This window comes from Macrotis lagotis, chromosome 3, assembly GCF_037893015.1.
Source record: "Macrotis lagotis isolate mMagLag1 chromosome 3, bilby.v1.9.chrom.fasta, whole genome shotgun sequence".
NCBI lineage: Eukaryota > Metazoa > Chordata > Mammalia > Peramelemorphia > Peramelidae > Macrotis > Macrotis lagotis.
The window spans coordinates 222884229-222898888 of NC_133660.1; the positions used below are offsets into that span (position 1 = coordinate 222884229).

The 14660-nt window shown below is 44.3% G+C and overlaps 1 protein-coding gene across 4 annotated transcripts in view; it reads left to right on the forward strand.

Moving 5' to 3' along the window:
- NELFA (negative elongation factor complex member A) overlaps positions 1 to 14660 on the forward strand; it is a 62382-nt gene that overhangs the window by 29760 nt on the left and 17962 nt on the right. For 2 of the 4 annotated variants that reach the window (XM_074229945.1, XM_074229942.1), the window contains exon 2: positions 4983 to 5192. In XM_074229945.1, the coding sequence (XP_074086046.1) occupies positions 4983 to 5192 (210 nt within the window). Of the gene's footprint in view, positions 1 to 4528; positions 4591 to 4725; positions 5193 to 14660 lie in introns of those variants that run through there. The other 2 variants (XM_074229944.1, XM_074229941.1) reach the window with 2 other exon arrangements.

Consider the following 14660-nt stretch of genomic DNA (forward strand, 5'->3'; position numbering starts at 1 on the left):
GATCTAAAAAAGCATGGCAAAATTCTCTTTTCCTGTACTCTAGCAACTCTGTCTAGCCAAAGACTTCAGTTAAAGTCAGAAGCTGGAAGTAGAGATGCTACCCTGTCTGGTGGAGCAGCATCTGGTGGAGCAGCCCAATGGCATCACTGTAAGACATGGGTGACCTTGCAGTCACAGAACTATAAATTGCTCATCTACAATTATCCCTTAGTACTTGTTCTTTGTGGGACCCAGACAGGCATGCTCTTAACCACATGTGTTTTCTCTGTGTCCATTCTTCCCATTGATGGAGTGTTTGTTCTTGCAAAATTAATGTGTAAATTTTACCTCAACTTATGGAAAAATATTTTATTCCTTTTCTTATTGTGTTATTTCATTAAATACTTTTGCACTTTGTATAATTGACCCCTTTGCCTTTTGACTTCTAGAAGTAAACACATCAGTAGAGGCTTGGAAGCTCTGGTTTTGGGTGGGTGAAGACCCATAAAGTAGTTTGAGACTTCTCTTGGCACCTACCTAAAGAGTGGTGGGGTATCCCAAGTGCTATACAGAGAATCTTGTGTCCTCTAGGTAGAGACAGGTTTCTGTTAAAATGAGTATGTGAAAGGAATGTTGATTGGAAAATTCAAGGGAACTAAGGAGATTGAAGACAACTAGTACTATCAGAAATAGAATGACAGGGGGCGGCCAGGTGGTGCAATGGATAGAGCACCTGCCCTGGAGTCAGGAGTAACTGAGTTCAAATCCAGCCTCTGACACTTAATAATTACCTAGCTGTGTGGCCTTGGGCAAGCCACTCAACCCCAATCCCTTGTGAAAAAATAAAAAAAGAAAGAAATAGAGAAAACACCCTCAAGTAAATTTAATTGGAGAGGGAATTTTTAGAGTTAATCTTCCCCCCAGGGAACCAGATAGAATGTCGAGCATTGATGGTTCACAGTGTATGAGGACACTTGATTTGAGGCCAAGTATCTCCTCCAAGGGTTCTGAGGCTTCTTGTTCGAGGGAGCAAGGTCTTTGGTCTCTGGGCTCCAGGCCAGCAGTTCTCAAACTTGTACCTGTTTAAAAAATTATTGAAAACCTCAAAGAGCTTTTGTTTATATGAATTATGTGCAGGAGTGTGTTAGAGCTGTCTGGAACTGGTTATTAAGAGCACCTTGTTAAATTTTGAATCTAAGACTTTACATCTTGGAAATTTGAAAAACAAAAACAAAAACTTTGAAGCGTACATCAGGATTTATTGGGTTTTTTTGATTTTTTATACCAAAGGTATCAAATGCACAATGGCTGAACCAGATTATAATTTACTTGGGCAATATTTAACAAATATGCAATATATATAATGTTAATTTGTGGTTTTCTAAGTCAACATGCAGCTCATTATGATATTTATGTAAGATTTGGAAACCTTGTTTCTATTTGAGTTGGACAACACCAAGTGAGATTTAAGTGATAGAGAAAGCAGCAGGGGTCCTAGATTTGATCCTTAACTTTGCTGCTTACTTTTTGGGTGACTTAGGGTAAATCAGGGTCTTTCTCAGCTGTTTCTTCACCTTGTTTTTCCTTATGATGTTCCCTCCCAAGTGGAATGACTTCAACGTATCTGCCCCACCCAGCTCTGCTGGGCAAAAAAAATCCTATTCTATCTATTCCTGCTTTATAGGGAATATATCTATATCTATATAATAGATCATTCCAGCAGTATCCTCATTTTAGAGACTTTAAGGTTCATAATGAAGTGACTTGCCCAAAGCTACCCAATTAGTGACAAGGTTTGATCTCCAACTCAAATAACTTGATTCCAGATTTGAGGACTTTTCTGCCACTGACACTTTTACTTTGCATAAATACTTCAAATGTTAAATTCACAGAATTAAAATGGAGATACAGGGTAATGGAGTGATAAAAGCACTGGGTTTGGAATTAAAAGACCTCTTATTAAATCCTGTTTCTGTGACTTGATTACCTATGTGAGTCTGGACAAATGATTTCCCTTGTCTAAAGATGTTTTCTATCTTGAATGAGGAGATATCTTTAAGTCCTTTCCAGCTTTAAATCCTACAATGTTGATATTGAGAAGAGAAAGATGTGTGATATGTCCAGTAGTACGCCTCCCAGCCGGAAGAAGATCAAAGTAATATCAGCCTCTTTTCTGAGAGATATCTAAAAGAATGGCAAAGGGCAAAGGGCCATTTCCACTAAGCTTCCTTTAGGAAGAGAAGGCAGCCTCCTGGGAAGCCTCCCTCTGTTTATGTGAAACACACCCTTGCACCCAGATTTCATCACATTCTTGACTGGCTTTGGGAGTAGTTTTTTGCCTTTTTTTTTTTTAAAGAAAGGGTGGGGTTGGGTAAACGGGAAGGTGGTAGTAAGAGAGGATATGGAATAGAAGCATAAGGCAAGGCGTTTGGAAGCTGACTACAAGTAACTAGCAGAACAAAAGGAAGGAAAGGCTCAGGAAGTAAGGTGAGGTCCCAGGCAAAAATGGTGTCTATTCAAGGAAGCAACAAAGGAGTGGATAAGAGCTGAGCAGAAAGTAAGGGAAGCAAAATGAAGGCCGGTGAGAGAATGTGGGAAAACTTAGATAAGAGAGAGGAGATACATTTGAAGGGACTTTAGATAAGGGAAAGTGGAAGAAGGGCTGAACCAATAAAGAAAAATGGGCAGGGAAAGCCAAGAATGATGAGAGGGAGGGTAAGTGAATTAGGAGGACTAGGAAGCCGCTCTTTACTAGGAGTATATGTGTGCAGAAACATATGCATAGTTCTCTGTGTATTGTTTGCTAGAGTAATGCATATATGTGGGTGTGCATCCCCTATAATTTCACTGTTTATATCATACTGTGAACTTCTCTCTTATTTATGTATAAATTTCACTGCTTATGTTACCATGTGAGTGCACACCCTAGAATTTATATTATACCATGTATGAGTGTGCATCTCTTATTTATCTGTTTCACTGTTTATATCATGTTGTATACCATTTGTGAGTGTACATCTCATATGTTTATCACATCATGTGTGAGTGTCTGCCTTAGATTCAGTGTCTAGTTTACTGTTTATAACATGTTACCATATGTTGAGTGTACATTTCATATATGTTTATCACATCACACGTGGGTGTCCACTGTAGATTTAGTGTCTATTTTACTGTTTATAATATGTTACCATGTGTTTAGTGTACATCTCATGTTTATCATATAACCTGAGTGCCTGCCTTAGATTTAGTGTTTTACTGTTTATATTGTGTTACCATATGTTGAGTGTATGTCTCATATATGTTTATTACATCACACGTGGGTGTCTACCTTAGATTTAGTGTCTATTTTAATGTTTATAACATGTTACCATATATCAAGTGTACATCTCATGTTTATCACATCATGTGTGAGTGTCCGCCTTAGATTTAGTGTCTGTTTTACTGTTTATATCATGTTACCATATGTTGAGTGTGTCTCATATGTTTATCATATCACATGTGAGTGTCTGCCTTAGATTTAGTGTATATTTTACTGTTTATATTATCATGTGTTGAGTGTACATCTCATATGCTTATCACATCACATGTGAGTGTCTGTCTTAGATTGTGTATATTTTATTGTTTATATCATGTTACCATGTGTTGAGTGCATGTCTCATGTTTATCACATCACATGTAAGTGTCCATCTTACATTTAGTGTCTACTGTTTATGTCATGTCACCATTTGTGAGTGTGCACCTCATATATGTTTCTCACATCACGTGTGAGTGTCTGCCTCAGATTCGGTGTATGCTTCACTGTTGATGTCATGTTACCATGTGTGGAGTGTGTGTCTCTCATCTTTATGGACACGGCACACCTTGTGGGAGCATCCATCTCCTCGATTTCTGCTTCACCGTCTATATGGTGTGCCACGCGTAGGTGCACATTTCTCAGATCCATGTATAACTTCAGCGTCATGTTCCCTCAGGATAGCGTCTGTGCATTTATAGAACCAGATATGTGAATATATACGGTATTACAACCCTATATGTACGCGACCAGGCGGCCCACTGGAGTGTGCTGACGCTGGTCCTGGTCCTGGTCTTGGTCCTGGTCCTGGGACTGGTCCTGGCTCTGACTTTGCAGCCCAGCTCAGACGCGCACTTTGCGTTCCTGGGCAAATACTTAGCCTTGCCTTCAGTTTCCCATCTGTGAAATGGGAATAGTTTTACCTTCCCTGGGGTGGTCGTGGGGATCAAATGAAGGGGCGCCTAGGTGGGGCGGTGGATGGAGCACCGGCCCTGGAGTCAGGAGGACCTGAGTTCAAATCCAGCCTCAGACACTTAATAATAACCTAGCTGGGTGGTCTTGGGCAAGTCACTTAACCCCGTTGCCTTGCAAAAAAAAACCCGCTACATACAAAAAAAAAAGAAAAAAAAGAGGATCAAATGAGATTTTTGGAAAGCGCTTTGCCAACCTTACCGAGTTGTCTTTATGACGTTTCTGTGTCTGTGCGTGAGACACAACGAGGCATAGCGGAGACCGGGCCAGGGTTCGAGTCCGGCCCCGGCCGGGATCCGTTAACGCCCCTTCCGCGCTGGCGCCAGAACCGTTATGCGGCGGCTCCGGTGCGGGGCCTGGAGGCCGCCCGCCCCTCCCCCCGCCGCGCACCAATTCCCTCGGGACAAAGTTCCCTACGGACGGCGCAGGCGCCGTCCCGGGGCCGCCCAATGGGAAGGCGGGAGCCGCCATCTTTGGTTACGGACAAAGCTCCGTCCGGCGAGGACGACGGGAGCCGCCATGTTCCGTTCGGGAGCGGGCCGTCCCTCCCCCCGGCGGCCGCGGCCCTCCCGAGCCCCGACCCAATAGGACGCGGGCGCGTGACGTCACGCGGCCCCGCCCCCCGCCCTCCCGCCTGCCTCCGGGCGGGCGCCGCCATGTTGCGGGGTCCTCGCTCCGGGCGTGTAGGTGTCTCCATAAGATGCCGGCTGAGCGTTTCCCCCCTCTTTTCTCCCCCAAGATGGCGTCCATGCGGGAGAGCGACACCGGCCTGTGGCTGCACAACAAGTTGGGGGCGACGGACGAGCTGTGGGCGCCGCCCAGCATCGCGTCGCTGCTCACGGCCACGGTCATCGACAACATCCGCCTCTGCTTCCACAATCTCTCGTCCGCCGTGAAGCTGAAGCTGCTGCTCGGGACCCTGCATCTGCCCCGGCGCGCCGTGGACGAGGTCAGGGCAGCGGCGGGGCCGGGCCGGGCCGGCGGGCGGCGGGCGGGGACCCCCGGCCTGGGCGCGGCGCCCCGCTCCCCGGCCCCGCGGGAGCCGCCCCTCCTCCCTCCCCTTCCCTTCCCCCACCCACCCCACCCCCGGCGCTGGCCGCGGCCCCTCCCCCGGCCGTCCTTGGACAGCTGGGGAAACTGAGGCCAGGAGTGCCCGGGGCGATTCTCCCCAAGGTCGGGGAGGAGGATTGGAACTCGGGACCCGGGCCCGGACTCTGCCTCTCTGGGGTGCAGGAAGCGCTCCCTAAGTGCAGGTGGGCTCCCCCAGGAGAGGGTCACCCGCCGGTATGGAGCACCTCGGATGCGTTTTTACAGTGCCCGCCTCCCGTGGGGTCCACTCGGGCCGTAGTTCCTGTGGTAGGCGCCTGCTGTATGCCCCCCAAAGTAAAGAAGGTGCCGGGTGTCCTGAGGGGGAGGGGCGGGGAGCCCTGAGAAACACACGTCCGGGAGCCTCGGAGCGGCCTGAGGGGCGGAGAGGAGGCGCCGGGCCCCCCACTTTGGTCCTCAACCCCCGCTGACCTCTTTCCCTCCGGCCCTCGCCCTCACTTGAGTAATGCCGCCTGCTGGCCCCCTTCCGGATCCCCCACCTTAGCGCGTCCTAAAGTCGGGAGAGCCCTGAGAGGGCTAGGTGTGCCCCGCAGCCCCGGCCCCGCGGCCCCGGCCCCGCAGCCCCGGCCCAGCTGTCCCGGCCCCCGCAGCCCCGGCCCCCTCTGTCCCGGCCCCGCGGCCCCGGCCCCCAGTGTCCCGGCCCCCGCAGCCCCGGCCCCCGCAGCCCCGGCCCCGCAGCCCCGGCCCCCTCTGTCCCGGCCCCGCAGCCCCGGCCCCCGCTGTCCCGGCCCCGCAGCCCCGGCCCCCGCTGTCCCGGCCCCGCAGCCCCGGCCCCGCAGCCCCGGCCCCTTCTGTCCCGGCCCCCGCTGTCCCGGCCCCGCAGCCCCGGCCCCTTCTGTCCCGGCCCCCGCTGTCCCGGCCCCGCAGCCCCGATCCTGCAGCCCCGGCCCCCGCTGTCCCGGCCCCGCAGCCCCGATCCTGCAGCCCCGGCCCAGCTGTTCTGGCCCCCGCAGCCCCGGCCCCCAGTGTCCCGGCCCCGCGGCCCGGGCCCCCGCAGCTCCGGCCCCCCGCAGCTCCGGCCCCCGCAGCCTCGGCCCTCTGATGTCACGGGCTCACCTTTGTCTGTTTGCAAAGGGCTGGGGCCGCCCCGCCCCCTCCGCCTGGGCCTGAACTCGGAAACTTTGTTTCCATTGTTTTGTTTCCCACGTGGGGCGCGGAGCCGGGCGCCGGGGTGCTCTCCCCGGCCCGGCCCTGGGGTTCCAGGTTAGAGGTTTGAAAAGCTTAGCCAAGAAGGGAGTTCGGGAGGACCGGTGCCGGCAGAGCAACCCGGCGTGCGCGCTGTCTTCGGGGAGACTGGAAATGCCGGGTTTTCACCTCTTAGCCAGAGGAAGTCGATTTCTTAGGATCATTGGCTTCAGTTGCTGTAGCTCTCCTAGCCCGTTTTCTTGAGCCAGGGGGTGTTGGACTAGAGCGTTTAATAAGAACTTGGAGTGGTTCTGAAGTGGGCAGCTGAGGGGACCCGCGGAGATTGAGAAGCGTGTGCAGGGGAGGGGTATCTGGCAGCGCACGGACCGGCCTGCTGTAATTTTGGACAGTTCCGGAAACTTCTTCCCATGATTTTTACGTGCTAGATTGAGAAAGATCCCCATACTTTAGGACAGAGACCTAGAATGTGCAGCCTGGAAATCATTTGGTCTGGCGCTGCCAGGCCAATGGCAGGAGGGACTCAAAATTCAATAAATCTAGGAGCTTTTTAGGGGTGAAATTAATTTTAAGTTGATAATATATATAGCTCTTGAATGATATTATAAATAACCAAAAGCCCCTGGCAAAAAAATAAAAGTTCCCTATCCCTGCTTTAGGGAATCACTGCTCCTTATTTTCCTCTCAAAACATTTTGTAAGCATCCTCTCAAAAGATGACAAAAAATAAGATAGTATGGAGAGACTGTACAAATAAATCAGCAATGGTTTGATAGAGAACTAGAGATTTTCTGTGAAATCTTAAGGTGATTGAGGAGAACATTTGGGAAGTGTAGGTTGGTGATAACTGATGCCTGCAGCTCATAGGGAAGCAACTATTGCTATTTTAACCTTGGTGTTGCCTGAACCTTGGCTATACTTTTATGCTTTGTTGAATTAATCTTATGTTGTTTAGTACAGGAGATCCTAATCTTTTTCTGTCCTGGACCTCTCTGGTAGTCTGTTGAAGTCTTTCTCGGAACTTAATGTTTTTTTAAATGCATAAAATTATAAAGGAAATCAGTACAAATTACTTAAACTTTATTAAGAACACTTTTGTGTTCCCTAGTAAATTAGTGTCATAGATTTTATAACATTGATCCCATAAGACTTCCTTTTTCTTCTCCATACCTCTGAATAAGTATCACAGTGAATCTTTAAACTAAAGTAGACCTGAAAGACTGTCAAATTAATCTAGGGAGAAATGAATTTAATGAGGTCGCTAGAAGGAAAACAAGTAAGCCTTTGGGTCTGATTGATACTTCTTGAGAAGATTAAGATTGAGAAGTGGTTCCATAATAATTTGAGCCAGTCAAATAATCTTTGAGATACTAAGATTTACTCACTCATGCTCAAGTATATATTGTCTCAATTAACCTCAAAGGGATGTTAATGAACAAGTCCACAGCTATAGGGATGTGCCGTCCCCAAAGACTTCCCAGTAAACTCAGCTAAATGACCTGATCAGAGCTGAGACCCAGACCTCCAGGGTGGTTGGAGCCCAGTCTTAATTTGTCATGATTCACTTAGTATTCCCCCACAAAGGGAAATAGTTCTTAAGTGGAGGAAGTCCATATTTCACATTCCCCAGTCATCCTGATCCAGGTCTGGCCACTGGACTTAGCTCCAGAGGAGAGAGTGGAGGCTGGTGCCTTAAGTGCAGCATCCCCTCACTCAAATCCAGTTCATGTGCTTGTCATCACAGCATCTTCTCCCTAATGTCGTGGACTTCTTCAAAAACAGACCAACATCATGTTACAACCTCTAGAATAAAATTAAAATGATCTTAGCCTGACATTTGAAGTCCTCCACAATTCGCCTACAATCTATCTTTCTAGGCTTATTTCATATCATTCCCCTTATTGGCCCTGTCTTCCCAAAGAACTTTACTACTCTTCATTCCCCACCTCTAGTTTCTGTCCTTTTGCATAAATCATACTCCTTCTTTCCCTTAAAATCACTTACTACTTATCTTTCCCTTTCAAAATTCTTGTTTTTCTTCCAGTCCCTTCCATAATTACCACTTTAGTTATTAATAAGCTTGCCATCCTTTCTCAAACAACTATCTTCTGTACTTATTTTGTTTTTTCCATTTTTAAACATTTTTATTGAACATTTTGAGTTCAAATTTTCATGTTAGTGATTTTGGGCAAGAAAATTCAAATCAGAGGAAAAATGAAAGTGAAAAATAGCATGTATTCATACTATTTTTATGTATTCATGTATTAAAACTTATCAGTTCTTTCTCTGGAGGTGGATAGTATGGTACATCATTAGTCCTTTGGGATCGTCTTAAATCATTGTTTGCTGAGAATAGCTAAGACATTCATCAAAATATAGTACTGTTACCGCTTACAGTGTTCTGGTTCTGTTCACTTCACTATGCTTCATGTGAGACTTTCCAGGTTTTTCTGAAATCATTCTGCTTCCCATTTCTTATAGCACAATAATAGTCCATTACAATCACATGCCACAGCTTGTGTAGCCATTCCCCAATTGATAGGCATGCCCTCAATTTCCAATTCTTTGCCATCACAAAAAGAGCTGCTATAAATATTTTTGTCCTTTCCCCTTTTGGGATGTTTTTGGGGTACTGACTCAGTGGCATTGCTGGATCGAATGGTATGTCCAGTTTGGTTGTTCTTTGGGCATAGTTCTAAATTGCTCCCCAGAATGGTTGGATCATTACTACATCCATAGTGCTTTGTTGTTCCAGATTTCCTACATCCCTTCCGGCATCCATCATCTTTTTTGTCATATCAGACATTCTGATAGGTATGAGGTAGTACTTCAGAGTAGTCTGAATTTGCATTTCTTTGATCAATCGTGATTTGGGGCATTTTTCATATGACTATAAATAACTTTTGACTTCTTTGCCTAAAAACTATTTATATCCTTTGACCATTTATCAATTGGACAATGACTTGTATTGTTAAAATTTTTGACTCAAAGGCCTCATTTCACAAATATATAAGGAATTATCAGAGATAATTTTTTCCCTTCCCTCAGTTTTCTCTTTTCCTTATCATTTTGGTTGCCTTGGTTTTGTATAAAAATTTTAAATTTTAAATAATCAAAACTACCTATTTTACATATTGTAAATGCATGATGCTTGGTTGGTTTTTTTTTTTTTTAGATTTTGGGTTTTTTTGCAAGGCAATGGGTTAAGTGGCTTGCCCAAGACCACACAGCTAGGTAATTATTAAGTGTCTGAGGTCAAACTTGAACTCAGGTACTCCTGACTCCAGGGCCAGTGCTCTATCCACTACACCACCTAGCTACCCCCATAATGCTTTTTTTAGAACGATTTCATTTTGAGTTTTACAATTTTTCCCTTAATCTTGCTTCCCTCCCCCTACCCCCACAGAAGGCAATTTGCCAGTCTTTACATTATTTCCATGGTATACATTGATCCAAATTGAATGTGATGAGAGAGAAATCATATCCTTGAGGAAGAAACATAAAGTATAAGAGATAGCAAAATTACATAATAAGATAAAGGTTTGTGGGGGTTTTAAAATTAAAGGTAATAGTCCTTGATCTTTGTTCAAACTCCACAATTCTTCTTTGGATACAGATGGTATTCTCCATGCATTCAACCCCAAATTGTCCCTGATTGCTACACTGATGGAATGAACAAGTCCATCAAGGTTGATCTCACCCCCATGTTGCTATTAGATGTGCAGTGTTTTTCTAGTTCTGCTCATCTCACTCAGCATCAGTTCATGCAAGTCCTTCCAAGCTTCCCTGAATTCCCATCCCTCCTGGTTTCTAATAGAACAATAGTGTTCCATGACAGACATACATATATATACATACATATATATACACAGTTTGCTAAGTCATTCCCCAATTGAAGGACATTCACTTAATTTCCAATTCTTTGCCACCACAAATAGGGCTGCTATGAATATTTTTGTACAAGTGATGTTTTTACCATTTTTCATCATCTCTTCAGGATTATAGACCATTAGTGGTATTGCTGGATCAAAGGATATGCACGTTTTTGTTGCCCTTTGGGCATAATTCCAAATTGCTCTCTAGAAAAGTTGATGATACAGCTCCACCAACAATGCACTAGTGTTGCAAATTTCCCATATCCCTTCCAACATTGATCATTGTCCTTTCTTGTTATATTGGCCAGTCTGAGAGGTGTGTGACAGTACCTCAGAGATGCTTTAATTTGCATTACTCTAATCAGTAATGATTTAGAGCAATTTTTCGTATGACTATGGATCGCTTTGATGTCCTCATCTGTAAATTGCCTTTGCATATCCTTTGACCATTTGTCAATTGGGGAATGGCTTGATTTTTTTTTTAATAAAGATTATATTTATTTTGAGTTTTATAACCCCCCCCATTCTTGCTTCCCTCACCCCCCTCACAGAAGGCATTCTGTTAGTCTTTTCATTGTTTCCAATGGTATACATTGATCTCAGTTGAATGTGATGAGAGAGAAATCATATCCTTAAGGAAGAAAAATAAAGTATGAAATAGCAAAATTACATTATAAAGATAACGGTTTTTTTCCCCTAAATTGAAGGTAATACTCTTTGGTCTTTGTTCAGAGTACTGGCTTGATTTTTTTTTTTTTTTATAAATTTGACTCAGTTCTCTCTATATATATTTGCAAAATGAGACCTTCATCAGGTTATTGTTGCACAATTCTTCCCTTCCCTTCCTTATCATTTTGGTTGCCTTGGTTTTGTTTGTATAAAAATTTTCAATTTTATATAATCAGAATTACATATTTTATGTATTATAAATGCATAATGCTTTTTATATCTTCTTTGGTCCTAAATTCTTTCTAATCCATAAATCTGACATACTACTCTATACTCTCTTAATATGCTATGGTATCACCCTTTAAATGTAAATCATGTGCCCATTTCTCTTGGTATATGATGTGAGATGTTGGTCTATACCTAGTTTCTGCCATACTGTTTTCTAGTTTTCCTAGCATTTTTGTCAGATAATGAGTTTTTGTTCCAGTAACTTGGGTCTTTGGGTTCATTATATACTAGATGAGAGTGGTCATTTCCTCTAATTTCCTATAAATCAGGTGACTTGTATCTAATCCATTACACTGATCCATTACTCTTTTCCCTCCCCCCACCCCCACAGAAGGCAGTCTGTTAGTCTTTACATTGTTTTCATGGTATACATTGATCCAAAATGAATATCCCACACTTTTTTTAATTGATTGTCTTGATATCCTTGAACTTTTATTTTTCCAGATGAATTTTGTTTTTTTCTAGTTCTGTAAATGAATTTTTTGATAGTTTTGTTTGTCCTTGAATAAGTAGATTAATTTTGGGTAGAATTCAGTCTAATGCTCAGCATATATTAGGTATTTAGTAAAAGCTTACTTCCCTGCCTCCATGACAGTACTTACTCATTAGAATAGGAAGTATATCATGGCAGCTCTAAGAGTGAGTGACCAACAAATGAAACAGGATGAGCCTCTGAACGTGGCTGTGCAGCACTTTGGATGGCACACAGCTCTCTGCCATGGGCTCTGAGCTGGGGAGTATCTGTTGGTTCAGGATTCCCCCACCTAAGCTACCTCTGCTTATAGGGAGCTAGATGTGGTGGTGGCCACAACCATAGACTTACTATTTACAAGCTGTGCAGACTTCAGGCTTCCAAATTCAAGTAGTCCAATGCCATGGCCTGGACAGGACAGCAAGAAGATGCTCCCAGACCAAACAATTAAGAAGGATCATTTGACTTCATCTTGCCTCAACTTTATACACAGGAGCACTGCCTGCCTCCGTCCTTGGCAGTAGGGGAGGTAGGGAGAGGAGAGAGTTTGGAGGAGAATCTAATTTGTTTTCTTTCATCTCATTCCAATTGGATATTCATCTGAATTATTAATCGCAACAATAATAACATTTCTATAGCATTATAAGTGTGTAAAACTTGAAAGTACAAGTATCTCACAAGTTCTAAGTCTTCATAAGAGATGTGATCTAAAGGTGAGAACTTAAATGAAAGGTATTACTGTACCTTGCCTTGGGAAAAGGGTCAGCTGACCCAGCCCCTGACCATAGCTGACCCCTCCCCCTTTAAGCATTACCTCCCTCATTTCCACTGTGTCAGGTCCCAACAGTTAAATGACTAGTGAGTCCCTTCAGGGAAACTGTAGCTACTGTGAAGACCCCAGTACCTGCCTCAATCCTGCCCTTCAGAGACAGAGCAGGGCCTGAGTCAGGTGGACCTGACTTCAGATCTGATTTAAGATACTGAATATTCAGCCCAGTGACTCTAGGCTAGTCACTTCACTGCTATCTGCCTCAGTTTCCTGAACTGAAAATAGAGACAATAGTAGTACCTCCCCACAGGGTTATTATGGCTAAATGAGATGTTTGTAAGAAGCCTGTAATAGTGTCCAGTACACAGTAAGGATCATATCAATGTGCTAGAAATGTTCATTCAGGGATTTTTTGTTGTTGTCCAGTCATTCCAGTTGTGTCTTGACTCTTGGTGACTCCATTTGGAATTTTCTTGGCAGACATCCTGGAATGCTTTGACATTTTCCTTTTCCAGGTCATTTTACAAATAAGGAAACTGAGCAAACAGGGTGAAGTGACTTCCCCAGAGTCGCACAGCTAGTAAGTGTTTGAGACTAGATTTGAACTCTGGTCTTCCTGACTCCAGGCTCAGGGATGTGTCCCATCTCTCTGCCTCTTCATTCTCTTAACTTTCAGCACTTTTCCTATCTCCTCATGCAATTGAAACTGTTCTCTCCAAAGTTACTGACCATCTCTTAATTGCCCAGTCCAATAGACGTTTCTTCCATCCTCATTCCCTTGATTATTTTATAGCCTCTGACTGCTAAAGTCAGTCAAACTAGTCACAAATATTTATTAAGCACTTACTGTATGCTAAGAGCCAGGAAGACAAATGCAATATAAATGACAGAGGGGAGCCAACCAGGCATAGCTGGAGAGTAAATTTAGATAGATGCTAGAGTGTCGTTTATCCTCACCTGGTCCTTGAAGGCTTGATGGTCTAAACGGTATCTAGTGACACCTAATTTTAGACTGTTTTCAAACCACCCCTAGTCAGCAGCAACAGCATGGAGAGGCCCCAGATCTTGTAAAAATCACCATCACCCTTCCAAGTAAGGAGATGTGCCCTTTCCAAGAGTCAGGAAACAATCAAGCCATCAGAGTGGGCACCATGAGCAGTGAAAAACTGGAGTGACTAATCTGTTGTTGTTTTAAATAAGAGTGAAACAGTGACTCTGTGCATATGTCTGTGGGGCAGAAACATCCGAAATAAGGCTGACAAACCACTTTGGTTGTTTTTTGAGTGGTCAGAAGGTGAGCTTTTAAAGAATATTCAGGTTTCTGGTGGAAATATGCCTTTTTTTTTTTTAACAGGAATTTTAAAAATCTCAGATACTGCTTTCCTCTGTATTTGTGTCTGATATTAGGCATGGGGAATGAGATGTGTCTCAAGAAATTCTTGATCAGGATACTGAGTATTTTTGCCTGTGGATTTTCCTAGATATCCTAACTCCTCAGATTATGGGGGGGGGGGTTCCCCACTGTACTTAGGCCAACTTCCTTAAAAAAAGTTGTCAGGGGCAGCTAGGTGGTACAGTAGATAGAGCACTGGCCCTGGAGTTAGGAGTACCTGGGTTCAAATCCAATCTCAGACACATAATAATTACCTAGCTGTGTGGCCTTGGGCAAGCCACTTAATCCTATTGCCTTGAAAAATCTAAAAACAAAAAAAACAAAAAAAGTTGTCAGGGGGTGGCTAGGTGGTGCAGTGGATAGAGCACCAACCCTAGAGTCAGGAGTACCTCAGTTCAAATCCGGCCTCAGATACTTAAAATAATTACCTAGCTGTGTGGCCTTGGGCAAGTCACTTAACCCCATTTGCCTTGCAAAAACCTAAAAAAATAAAATAAAGTAAATAAAAAAAAGTTGTCAGGAAACAAATGGAACTTCTTTTCATTTGTTTCTCCCCTGAATGGGCAATCAAGGAAAACCTGTAGGAAGAGATCCAACAGATCTCAGGCACTCATGTTCTTCATATTCTTGAGATTTCGTGGCTTCTGGATAAGATGCCTGCCTGACCAGGAGGCAAGCCACCCTGTCCCCATACATGTCATA